The 14,413-nt window shown below is 32.7% G+C and overlaps 1 protein-coding gene across 1 annotated transcript in view; it reads left to right on the top strand.

Moving 5' to 3' along the window:
* The window catches only part of LOC107155345 (disintegrin and metalloproteinase domain-containing protein 32-like), a 179,536-nt gene that overhangs the window by 133,057 nt on the left and 32,066 nt on the right, over positions 1 to 14,413 (top strand). The window contains exons 17-18 of the mRNA XM_048792765.1: positions 1,497 to 1,593; positions 3,011 to 3,167. Coding sequence (XP_048648722.1) covers positions 1,497 to 1,593; positions 3,011 to 3,167 — 254 coding nt within the window. The remainder of the gene's footprint in view (positions 1 to 1,496; positions 1,594 to 3,010; positions 3,168 to 14,413) is intronic.

Below are 14,413 nucleotides of genomic sequence, written 5' to 3' on the forward strand. Positions count from 1 at the left end.
AAATGGATTAATCTCCTGATGACATTTTATTATTATTGCCCCAAAGCCCCACTTCTGAATCTTCCAAAACATGAGCTTTTTAAGATTAACTAAGTGACATGAGTGATGATGCAATACTGGAACAAACTGACATTAGAGGAACATCAGTTTTGTAAAGAGTTTCAGGGGAAAAGATTCATGTTCTTAGCTGTAATATTTAGATTCAATGTAAGACACCCCAAATTGAGAGATGTTTTATATTATTTTGAGAGGTAGCATAGTATAATGCTCAAGACTTTCTTAGTTTAAATGCTGGCTCTCTCCGTTAGTAGTAGTTTGACTTTTGGAAAGCTAAATATGTATGTCTCAGTTTCTTCATTTGTAATGTGGGAATGATAATAGTTCTTTTATGCTTTTAGATCTGAAATGTGTCCCCAGAAACTCATGTATTAGGAAATGTAGCAAAGTTCAGAGGTGAAAGATGGAATCATGAGGGCTCTGACTTCCTAAGCGCACTAATTCTTTTGATGGATTAATAATTGGATTACACTTAGTGGAAGGTAGTGAAAATGATAAGCAGGTGGAGCATAGTTGAAGGAAGTAGGTCACTGGAGACTTGGCCTTGGCACTGTATCTGTCCCTGACTGTTTCCTATTTCTCTCTGCTATCTTACAGGGCTGTTATGAGTATTTAATGAGTAAATCCATATAAAGTGCTCAGAATAGAGACTCACAGCTAGTAAGCACAATAAATGTGTTTGCTGTCGTCATTAATTATTTAATTAATTACATTTATTAATTAATTACATTAATTAAATACATTTAATTACATTTCTCAGTTATAGAAAAAAATCACTTCCTAAAGTTATACTATATCTAAGCATCTAGATGCTCAGATTACAAAATGCTTTTAATTAAAAATCAAGCAAATGCAGGTAAAACAAAATCCTGTCCTGGTTAAGGGTAGTTTTAGGCCAGTAAATATTTAGCGTCCAGTCTGGGGAACAGTAAAGTACTTTATGTAGAGGCAAATGCCTCAAACTATCAACATAAATCACTGAATGTGGAAATGGGAATTGAGGCATACAATCAGGTTGGAGCTGATTTTAGCTTTCTCAAGTATATCACTGTAAAGGTAGCATTTCAATTAGAATTTAAGTAGTATGTGTTTTTGAAATTGCAAACTAAATTTGCAGATAAATATTTGAAGGTGCTGTATGTTCTTAGTCACTTTATAGTTCTTTTTTTTTTATTCTCCTCCTCTTCCTGCTCTTCCTCCTCTTGCTCCTCTTCCTCCTCTTCCTCTTTCCTCCTCCTCTTCTTCTTTGGTGTGTATGTTTGAGTCTTTAAGAAACCAAACATTTATTTTGTACAATTATCTCTCTAAATAAATCACTATAGAAATCAAATTATGTTAGGTAAAGATGCAAAACTAAACATGATGATATATCTCATAATTTCACTTTCAATGCAAAAATATTTTTTAAAAAACATCCAAATTTTAAATAATGATCCTAGGTGTGCAATTCCCAAGGTGTGTGCAACTGTTCTGATGGTTACCTGCCTCCAGATTGCCAAACAAGTGCCAGAAGTGCTTTTGTGACTGTAAAATCAGGCAAGTACTCTCTCTTTAGATAAAATTTTCAAAATTTATTTTTTTTATCTTTTTTTTTATTGGTTGTTCAAAACATTACAAAGCTCTTGACATATCATATTTCATACATTAGATTCAAGTGGGTTATGAACTCCCATTTTTACCCCAAATATTTTTTTAGTTGTAGTTGAACACGATACCTTTATTTTATTTATTTTTATGTGGTGCTGAGGATCGAACCCAGTGCCTCACACATGTGAGGCGAGCACTCTACCGCTCAGCCACAACCCCAGCCCTCTCAAAATTTCTTAACCTCACTAAACTAACATTAGATTTTTATCACTTGAAGCGATACTAACATTTTTAAGGTAATTTGAGTTTTCTCAAAGAATGTGATCCAAATATGCCTTCTTATTCTTTCTCTTTTTTATAATATTAAAATATCATAATTGAATCTGAATATCTTTGAAACTTTTTCCTTACTGATACCATTGACTTTCTCCTTTAGAATATTTTTCAGCTGGCCTCTATATGATTGAGATTTCAACTGTAAACAAATAGTATTTACTATATCTGGTACTATTACTATGTTTATGTTATAGAAGAAATGAAATAGAAGACAAAATTTTATTCCAAAGGAGTTTGTAGTTTAAATGAGAACAATCTGTAAATAGCAGCTTAAGAGTTTACAGAAGGGACACCAGCACAAATTTCAGTTTATTCTTTCTTTTATTGCCTGTCATTCATGTGTCCACTGAGTTAGCAAATACTTATCGAACTCTTAATATATACCAGATGTTGATCTAGGCACTGGGGATATATAGTGAGCAAAGCAAATCCCTCACGTGGTGCTGAGACTATGCTCAGTGCTTACACAAGTGTCAGAATTAGGGTTATGAATTGAAGTCTCCTAATTTTTATGCTAGCACCCTTTATTAGCACCGCAATGACTTTACATATAAAATTACAGCCCTAATATCAAAAGCCAACAATCTACTAAATAAAAACTGAATATATACAAATACAGTGAGATTTTTTGATAATCCTGTCCTTAGAAAATATTGAAAGGATGCAAATTTGGATAACTTTGTGATTACACCATCTCATATTATTTATTATTGCATCCTTTGACCCACAACTAGATTTTGTTGTAGCTTCTGTACCATGTTGAAAACTCTGGAACCTTTTGGGAGTTTAGTTTACATTTTTAGAAAAACAGATTTTATATATATATATAAAATATGTATATATATATACATAGTATTATGTATATATTTGTAAAATACTATGTATATATATGTATATCTTTAAATATTATGATTCTATAATTGTTTTTCCATGCTCCTTGAGTAACAAAAATTCAGAATATTTTAATAAATTTGTTGCAACCTGAAAGTAAAATTGGATAGCCTAATTTTTAATGTACTTTTGTTTTTAGGTTCAGTCATGGAGAAAGCTTCTGGGAATACTATGAAGAACTGGCTTCTAGGTTTCTACATTGGTTCACCTATTCTCATCATAGTAAGCATAATAGTTGTGGTATGGAAGGGAGTGAAAAAGTGGTTTTCCAAAGAAGAGGAATTCCTAAGTAGCGAGTAAGTTGAATTTGTGTTCTGAAGCTAACCTTTAGTAGCATTTGAATCTAATAATGTGTAAGGTAATATGAGCAGCAACAATTTGCGTTTTATCAGGATTTTGAGTCAATATCTCATTTAGTTGTGTGAGGTGTTTGTGAATTTTTCTTTTTAAAGATGCAGAGATTTGGGAGTATAGTTAAATAACTTGCCAAAGTCATTGCTCTGCCCTTAACTCCCACACAGTTAATCGCATCAGGAGATTAATCCACTGATTGAGTTAAGACTCTTGTAACCCAATCAATCCAGGTTTTCTACAGGAGCATCACAAGTGTTTCTTAAAAATGTACATTTCTCATGTATCCTTCATCTATTTTTTTCCAATGACAATATCTTATATTAACATATTGCCTTTTCACAGCCAGAAAATTGGTATTGGTACAATACTATTAATAAAATTAAATACCTTATTGGCTGGTATTTACATGCATTCATTTGTGTCTGCAGAGTCTTACGAAATTTTATCATATGATTTGTTCACCAACACCACAATTATCACCATTCCTTTTTGAAATCCTACTTTTTAAATTCTAGGTTCAGTCTCTTTTCTCCACCTGGCTTTATTGAAATTTGATTGACAATAAAATTATTTGTATTTAGGAGTATGACATTATGATTGGATATACATTTGCATTGTAAAATTATTACTACAATCAAGATAATTACANTATATATATATATATATATATATATATATAAAATCTAGAACTACATGGACTTCAGAGGTAGTTTAACCTATAGATTTATGACTTTTTGCATGTCAGAATACCTGAGAAACACAAGTCATCAATAGAAGTCATGATGGCAGTATATTAGTTTACTATTACTGCTATATCAAATTATTGCAAATTGAGTAGCTTAATGCATCATCTAATTATCATCTTAAGGTTTTATAGGTCAGGAGTCTGAAATAGGCCCCATGGAGCCATACTGCATTCCTTCTGAAGTATCTGGGGGAGAATATATTCTCCTTGTCTTTGTCAGCTTCCATAGGCTTCCCCCTGCCCTTTCTTTGGCTAGTGGACACCTTTTAACACCACTTGGACTGCTCCTTCTCTTACTTGGTACTTCTATCTTCCTCTTATACTTTGGGCCAACGTGGATGATCCTGTATAATCTTCCCATTTTAAGATTGTTAACCTAAACCCATATGCAAAGTCCCTCTTGCAGTATATAGTGGAATTCAATTAGAAAACTTTACATATTAAAATTATTAATTAAAGTTGAATCAGCATCTGATTAATCTATATTCAGGCTGTAATAAGTACCCATCTTCTAATAAGTAAGAGTTCTTAATTAGCCTGGTGATGTCGTCAACTGTACATGTCACTCTTACTCTAGTAACTGGAATCCAGTGAACATATTATGTCTCTTTCTCAACATCTGTAACTTGATGGAATCATATTATATACTATAAAGGATAAGATATTTTGACACAGCAGCACAAAATTGAGAAGACTCAAAGACCAGTCATTTTATTATGAACTTTCCCTTGACATGTTTTATCTAGATAATGCTATTAAAATGTTTAGGTAATTTTAAACCTCCATTGAAAATTAGCTCAAGTTTTAAATTTAGTTGTTTTTATTGTGGTACTGGAGATTGAATCCAAGGGCAGTCCACCACTGAACTACACTTCAGACTTGAATTTTCAGTGTTTTTTTAATTTTGAAACAAGGTCTTATTAAGTTGTGAAGGCTGGTCTCAAACTTTCAATCTTCCTTTATCCGCTTCTAAAGTAACTGGGCTTACAAGCTTGTGCCACCATACCTGGTTCAAACTTTTCTTTAATTTGCAGATTTCATGTAGTTGGTGTATTGATTATTTTTGCAACATTGTCAACTGAGCCCCTCACTAAACTGAGCATTAGAATAGCCAGATTTAATTGGCCATTCAAGATAATGAGGCTTAATGATTTCAATTATGTAGAAACTTTCATTGGTTCCTGTTATAATTTGGATCTGGAATGTCCACCCAAAAGTTCATGTGTTGAGGACTTAGTCCACAGCTGGTGGAGCTATTGGAAAGTGATGGAGGCTTGAGGAGGTAGGGCCAAGTTGTAGGAAGTAGGTAGGTTAGGGACATGCCTTGAAGGATATATCTTCTCCCTCTCTCTCTCTCTCTCTCTCTCTCTCTCTCTCTGTCTCTCCTCGCTGTCATGAGATAAGCACTTCACCTCACACTCCCTGCCATGATAACCTATCTTGCCAAAGGTCCAAAACAATTATGCCAAGGTTCATGGACTGAAAACTAATTTGATTTTTCTCAGGTATTTTGTCACAGCAATGAAGGCTGACTAATAGTTTCTAATTTTAAATATGCTTGAGAATTTTTCCAATCTAAGATTAGGGTTCTGAGAGTACATGTTTTGATTCTTACACTTCCACGTGGCCTGAAATGAATGTTTTGAAATCTCTTTTTACTGATAGGGTAAGCACAAAGCAGAGAGAAAAAAAAACCTTTTTATATGGGAAATTAGGAGTTAAGGACATGTTATCGTATCATTCTAATGAAATAGAAATTTCCTACTAAGAGTTTAATTCTCCCCTCATCCCCTCTTCTTAAATAAAAAAAATAATAGAATTATGAAGTTTAAGAACTAAAAAGGAGCATAGAGATTATTTGGTCAAAAGCCCTCATGTTATAGGTGTCTAAGACTGCAAGAGAAAATAAAAATGAGCAAGTGTAATTTTAGGAAGCTGAAAATAATTCAATTACAGATTTTTTTTTGCTCAAGATCCCAAACATTTGATTTTGAATCACATGATTAAGATACATTATCATTTACTCTATCTAAGCTCTTTCCTCTTACTTCTGTATTCCTCAGGAGGAGGCAAATAAGTGTTAATCATCATACAGGCCTTGATGGTTACTGTAGTCCTTTTTCTAATTATTATATTTTTGCTATTGTTTTGCTGCCAGCTAAAGATGGCCTTGTGATCTTAAGATATTTGCAATAAGTGTTCTACAAGGAATGTTTATGTATTTCTAGACTATTCTGCCTATTCAGTTGTCAAGCTGCAACTTCACATTCTTCTTGTTGTTATTCTTTCTCTAAAAATAAATAAATAAAACTCTGAAAGAGAAAAATAAAAATGTAAGCTCTTCCTAGATTTTACAACCAGCTCTGGTTTTTTCCTGTGTGGCCTTGACTAAATCACTTAAACACTGTGTTTGACTGTCATCATCTGTGAACTGAGGACAATAGTACATAGGAAATGGGGCGATAACAAATGAAGGTAGGCTTTATCTATAACTGTTAGCTGTCATTACTGTCATTTCCTATTGCCAATTAGAAGTGTTTCCTTTGGGATGGAGTCCCTATAGAGTTTCCATAAGCCTGAGGCCAGGCCCCCTCTGATTTTCCAACTTCACTAACTCCATGCACACTCAGTTCTCTCCATCTCTCTATGAGGTGACTGGCTATAAAATCAAACAATTAAGTACCCCCTTAACTTTTTCTGTTTCTCTGATTGTAAACAAAATCAGTATGGGTTTCATGGCCAAACAAAAATCAGTACAAGTGGGCAGAACACTGTTTCACTGATAAAAAATAAATGAGCTTATAAGGAACATCATGTACCTTATTGGCAACTTGAAAATAGATCTGGATATACTTTTAAAAAGTTTAACTACTGGCAGGGCATGGTGGTACAGGCCTCTATTCAGGAGGCTGAGTAGGAGACCAGCAAGTTCAAGGCTGGTCTTAGCAACTTAGTGAGACCCTGTCTCAAAATCTTAAAAAATAAAATAAAAATTTTGGGGGATGTAAATCAGTGGCAGAACACCTCTCTTTGTCTCTCTCTCTCTCTCTCTCTCTCTCTCTCACACACACACACACACACACACACACACATACACACACATACACACACACACACACAATGACTCCCATTGAGCAATGTAAAATAATTTTCTATGTCTGCAATATTGGTCATGAAAAAAGTCCAAGGCAGTTATTATATAGAGCAACTAATGCTTTGTGTGTTTTTAAATTTCATCTCAAGAATAATCTTTAATTATTGTATATTTATGGTTTCATACTTTAATTTTAAAATGATTTTTATTTGGCATTTGTTTTACATTAATGTTTATTTAATGTTTTCTGTTATTCAAACATCATTGTTTATATATTATTGAAATATATACCCTTTTCACAATATGTGGGGTTCATGACAATAATAAAGCATTCATTTATTTATATAATTTTACAGTACAACTCCAAATATTTTAACATATTCCTGACACAGAAAAATTATGCACTATTTTTTATTATGATCATTTATTATTATTAAATACCTATAGATATTATTAAAATTATTATTACAACCTTCCCCCACTCAAAATAGATCACTTAAAGTGTTAAAAAAATAAGAAGGATTTTAGGATTTCCAAAGAATTATTATTGACAATGGTTCTCCATTTGCAAATCTTGAAGATACCATCTTATAGAAACCTGGAAACAGCAGCAATATAAGAAAGAAGCAGTAGTAACTTGAGTGATAGTAGTATCAGTGGAAATGGAAATAACCAAATGCAAGAAATATCTGGGAAATAAAATTCACAAGAGTTGCAAACAACTGGACATGGGGAATGTAGATAGAAAGGATATCAAGAATAACTTCTAAGTTTGTAATTTTTATGATGGCGATTGCCATTGAATAAGGTAGAGACCACACAAAATTTCAAGGGTGCATAGAAGAACCATCTTATAAGAGATCTGGAAACAGTGCTAATGTCTATCACTACAGGATTAGGGCAAGGAACAAGAGTTCAGTTTGAAACACATTGAGTGTGTGATATGCCTCTAAACTATACAAAGTAAAGTGGTAAATGGATCATTGGCTTTTCGGGGCTAGTACCTCAGAGGAGAGGTCTAGCCTAAAGAAATAAGTATTCACTGAGAGGTGCTTTTTTGAAGTCATGGACAGGGAAGAGATTTCAAAAGAAGATGGCGTCTATAGATATGCTATAAGATCACATTTCTGTATGCCACACACATGCATGCACACGTCATATTCAATCATGGCTTCTCTCCTAAGCCATCTGGAATTATGATTATTAAGAGAAATGGGGAGAGTGCCAAACTCTCTTTGGTGCCTTTGAAACATTGAAGGTGACTTGAAAGCAATTGGAATTTTATGTTGTTCAAACTTTATACGAAAGGCCACTTGCTCAGTGAAACCTCTGACATCACATGTGATCTCTCTGCCTTTCGAATTTCATAACACTTTATTTAGCTCTCCTTCATAAAATATTTCATATTCTGCCCTACCATTCAATGTGTTGATATGCTAGATTTATTCCTCCTGGTAAACAGAAAGCCTCTCTTTTGGAAGTCTGTTTTCATCTTTTTTATAACCATCAAAATATTCACCATCATACCTTCTACAGGGTTGTCCAAAAAAATAAAAAAAGTAAAAAGGTTGTTGTATAAACACATTTCCCCAAATGAACTATAAGCTCTCTAGGACAGATAATATGCCTTCTGTTTATTTTCTTTGCCTTGTGCCTAGCACAGCGATTTCAACATAGTTGATAAATGATTGATTGATGGGTTAATTCAGAGAAAAAGTTAAAACCTTCAGCCCATTATTTTTAGAAATTATGTTGCTTCCACCTGAAAGTATATGTATAGAAGCACCTGATGCATGCCCTTTACTTTTCGGTAATACAAACCTAAATATCCAAAGCTGTTAGTACTACCAAGTACAGACTAAAAATATCTGCTTTCTCTTGTCTCCAAAGTCTCAGAAAAATAAGTTACTGATTTTTAAGATAGTTTATTCTCTGGAAGGTATTCTATGTCCCTGGAATCCCACATTAAGAACTTTATAGCCACTGATCAATTATTTTATTGTGAATTTTGAATATCTTTATATGTGAATTATAGCACATATGTTTTCAAAAATCCTAATATGATCATTGTTCAAAGAATCACAAGTAACGGTAATTTATAAACATTTTAAAGTATAACAGAATATTAGGAACATATAGACACCAGGAGATTATATGTGTTATACAGATGTGATATACATGAATATATTATATATATATATGTATAATTTAATTATTTAGCACCCAGATAGATTCTTGAATTAAAGAATACAAAATATAATATGATGAATATTTAGATAAAACAACTTACCTTGTAAAATTGTTAAAAGTATCAATGTAAACATGATGCTTAAATGTTATGAAAATGGCATAAATACAAGAATAACAAGTATTTGAGAAAAACAATAATATATGCAGTATCTAGGCCAAACAGTTGAAAAGAATAAAGAGGCTACTTTTATTTGTTCATTTTACAGATTTTGAAATAAAGTAAAAATCTTAAAATTTAGTGTTGTGTTATTAAAGACACAAATGTATTCAGCTATTTAATAGCTGTTGCATAATCTTCCAGGCCTATTGATAAATCAGAAATTAGTTCCTATCAAATCTGCCTTCTAGGTCAGATTTCTTCTTTCATTTGCATGCCTTCACCCAATACTTTGTAAGTCTAATAGAAATGAATATATATTAATTAATATATTAATATTTATTTTAAAATTCTTCATATAAATAAATGTAGCCACCAAGAAAAAGCTTAGCGTGGTAAATTCAACAGCCCCTATACACATTAGCTGGAAGTGAGGTAGCATAAAATAGACAGTAATGAAACAAATTCATGAAATACATATTTTACAATCCTAAATTACAAGTTAACATTCTTTTTGAAATTATACTTTAGTGATATAATGCAAATCTTTATTAAGCACTTGCTATGTACCAGTTACTCTTCTAGGATACAAAAATTAAAAGTATTTAGTTCTTGCTCTCAAGGAATTTAGACTCTGATCCCACTGGAATGCCACATACACTGAGGTTTTATTCTTTGCTTTCACCAAAGACTTGTCTTCCTTATTTTTGTAAGGAAATGCTCACTTCCTTAGAAAATACAAGCCCCTTGCACATTGAGTTAATTGCAGATCTATGCAGAATACTTTATTTAGAAAGGTAGATAAATTCTGACTTTTCCATTTGGGAAGAAGACAGCCTGAGGTGAATCTGTCATCTTGGAATATGCAGAAATAGCCCACTCCCGTACTGATCCAACAACAGATGAGCTGTGTCATTTTTAATTACCTCAGTTTTAGCAGTTTTTCAAAAACAAACTTCCTTCTTTTTTACATCCATCCTGGCTGATATCTCCTGAATGCCTTAAGCATGGCTCTCCAGGCCCTCTGAGGCATCCAATCACATATAATGAACTGTAATGGAACTAGCTGCGAAACTAAGCCTGAATATCCCAGCCCTTGAGAATTTTCCATGCTGGTACGGCATGGCATAATTCCTAGTCAGATTCTAGCTCAGCTTTGGCTGCTGAAGTAAAATTATTTCCAATTGCCAAAAACGTCTAAAAAGAATCACATACATTCACCTTATCACACCCACGTGCATACATGGAGCAGACAGAACATGCACATACACATATGTTATTCCTGGAACAAAGCAGAAATATATTGACTGAAAAAGTAAATAAATACCATGAGGCTGAAAGTTGGCAATGGATGCTTACAGAGTTAGAAAGAATCTTGGCCGACAATATAAAACTCAAATGTCTTCATCTCATTTGGTAGATGTTATTTTAAGAAATATTTTCTCCTTGTCCCAGTTCCATCACCCACTCAGCAACCCCTGTCAGTTCTTCACCATAACCTACAGAGATCTTGCAGATATCACAAAGTTAAGTGTCTTGCTGTTGACCACATTTTATTTCCAGGAAGCAATACAGAGAGGTTTGATCTTGAAGTCAGAAGTGCTGGGTAGGAGCCTAAACTTTATCCTTTACAAGTTTGGTGAACTTGAGCAAGAAGACTTAGTTTCCTCATCTGTAAAAATGGCTTATAAAAATACCTAATCATGCAAGTTATAAAAGAGGAGGAAAGTAGACAAACAATAGTTTCATAGCAAAGATTGTCGGCAAGGTCATAAGTAGTTCCCCACGAGAGTTGAGAGTTGCAGTGTTACAGAGAGAAATCTCAGTCTCCACCTTGTAGGCTCAGTAAGAGGATATGAGACTTACGGGGTCTTTTAAGGGAGCTTCATATTAGCCATGCATTCAGAAACTGAATTTAATTCCTATTCTTAATTTAAAACAAAATATGAGAACTACCCAGAGGCACTGGTGACATCTGGCCAGCACACTCCCTCCAAAGCCAGAGTCCATAGGAAGCCTCTCCCTGGAGAAAGAGTAGTCCAAATACCTCACCCACAATCATTGTCTTGTGGTCAGGAACTGAAGAACTCTAGCCCCAGGCTCCTGTGTTATGCTTATGGCCAGGAATGTGGCAATTTTGTGTCACACACTGAAGTCCATGGCCTGCTGAGACCAGCTCAGCATTGGTTATGTCCAAAGTCCATATTGCTATGGTTCTTACTGCTGAGGTATTATAGTGGCCTAAGACCACTATAATTGGCCACATGTGATGCCAACCATAATAGCCATAATTAACCATAACCATATGTTAGTATGTTTATAGTATGTGTTCTCTTACTGCAATGGATTTATGCTAGAAAGTATTATCAAAAAAGATTATTATTATTATTATTATCATCATCATCATCATCATCGTCAAAAGATTCATGTCTTTTGGGAATTAAGCTTCTTAATAACCCATGATCAGAGAAGAGAGTAGAAACTAGAAAAAATATGTGTCCAGTATTAATATCAATTTCATAAGCTCAGTTAAAGCCTTCATTGGCCATTAAGTGAATACTGGGAAAATAGGAATTGTGAGAATAAATAATCAAGACATTTATGTCAAGACAGTAGAAAGAAAAGAACAAGTTACCAAAAGAAAGTAGAATACAGGAAATGAGGTTAGGGAGCACACGTTATGGATATAGAAAAAAGAGAAATCATTTGAAATATGAAGTTTGGTACAGTAGAAAACTAATAAAATTGATAAACCTGTGGTGAGATTAGTCAAGAAATTTATCCTTTTCTATTAAAAAAATATAAATGGGAAAATGAGTACAAATCCTATAGTCTATAAAGAATGTCAAAATTTATGATAAGCATTTCTTTTTTGGTGGGAAAAACTTGAAGATTTAGAAATGATGAGAAGAGTCCTTGAAAATTACAGTTTACAAGGGCTGATAATGAGACAGGATCTCACTGAGTTGTTTAGCACCTTGCTTTGGTGAGGTTGGCTTTGAACTTGTGATCCTCATGCCTCAATCTTTGGAGCCACTGGGATTACAGGTGTGCATCACTGCACCTGGCTCTTCTCTCACTTCTATTATACTAAAACCAGACACTGTGGTCTCTTACCTGGCTTCCTCATCTTCTTGTGAAGCTAGATTGGTACATGAATAGCTGTTTGAATTCATGTCTGTATGAGAATGTAATAGACCTAGCACCTTGGTTACCATCTTGTTCCCAATGTTAAGAGCATTGAACATTGCTACAATCATGTTATTGAATTTTTTTTGTTATTAATGATGTATCGTTATTTTCTAGATTACGGTTGAAAGGGATGTGATATATTAATTACACCCACCAGGTTTTTAAAATTTTTTATTGGTGCATTATACATAATAGAGGAATTCACTGTGTTGTATTATAAGTGAACATAAACATAAGCTCATTTTTAAAAATAATTCATCTTTTTCAGTTTGATTATATGGGCTCTGACCTAAAGACTGTAACACAGAAGGTCATTCATGTCATTGGCCTTGTTAACAAAGTAAGTTTAAAAAATTATTTTATTTATATATTTTTTAAAAAATATAGGTAATATGAATTAATGTGTATAGTAGCTTGCTCTGCCCTTGAAGACTTTATGTAACCAAAATATCATATTAAATATGCTTTTATAAAAGTTCAATAGAATGTTCAAATTTACTTAAAATTTCTCATTTATCTTTGACCCTTAGATGCTTGCCCAGTTAAAACTGACTATCATACTATCTTCTATTGAAATCTGGTCATATAAAAACAAAATTTCTACTGTAGGAGCTCCTGAGAATATGTTATTTAGATTTTTAAATTGGAAACATGACAACTTTAAATTTCATAATAACATTTTATACTTATTTGCGTAAATACAGTGTTTTACATTTCATAATACTAAAGGGATAAACCAAGGTTACCTTATATGTTAATAAGGAAAATAAGCATGTTTTACATATATATGTTGTTCTACTAATTTGATGGATGTCATGGGATATGAAAAAACAAGCTAAAGTCCTTGTATCTAGTTAACATGAGATAAATCTTAAAATTGTTATTGAAAAATATAAAACTACCAAATGTACAATATTTGTAAAGTACTGTAATGAACACTTGAAATTTTGATGAGAAGGGAGACTGCATGTTATTACTGCCACAATAAAATTAAAAACCCGAACAATAATGAAAAAAGTAAAATCACATAAAAGGTAATGAAATAACTAAAAGAGCTTAAGCATGAGGGATACAATTTCTTTGATTTCCTTTGGCTTATAAACTTTTACTCCCTGTTATATCTCTCCATTCTTGTCACTTATCTAATTAATTCTTATATTTTTATTTTCTAATGAAATGAATATATTAAATTATCATACTATCTAGGCTCTAATGTAAAAAATATCTATTCATCTTTAGTGAATAAGTTAAAAATTAGGTCAGAGAAAATTGAATTTTTAGGCTGCAAGTATAAAGTGAATCAGAATGAACACTATAACATTAGTGCAATGACATTTTGCATAAATTATTAAGTCTCGTCCTTTATATTTCTAGATGTTTCAAAATTGATACATTGAAATGTTCTTAATATTGAAACTTGGAAAAAAAACTTTATTAAGCATAATTGAGGGTAGCATGTTTTTTGACAACAGTAAATATTCAATAATATTTACTATTATCTTTAGTAATACTAATTAAATACACTTATGAGTAAATTTATTGTTTTTAGCTTTGTGAAACATTCTCCCTCTGTAGGTATTACATTTCCAGGAAAAGTATGTGAAAATAATTTTGATGCAGGAATTGCTCTGGTATGTAATCATTATCTAATTTGCTTTCACTATTTTTATGTTCAAAATTTCCTAAGTATTTTAAATCATGAATAAATATATTGCTAATATTTTACAAATTCTTGTATAGCTTTTATATTAGTACTTGGGAACACTAAGATTAAACTTTAAACATAGCTTTAAAAAGGTAATATTGGAAA

The sequence above is a fragment of the Marmota marmota genome, unplaced genomic scaffold, assembly GCF_001458135.2.
Source record: "Marmota marmota marmota unplaced genomic scaffold, marMar, whole genome shotgun sequence".
NCBI lineage: Eukaryota > Metazoa > Chordata > Mammalia > Rodentia > Sciuridae > Marmota > Marmota marmota.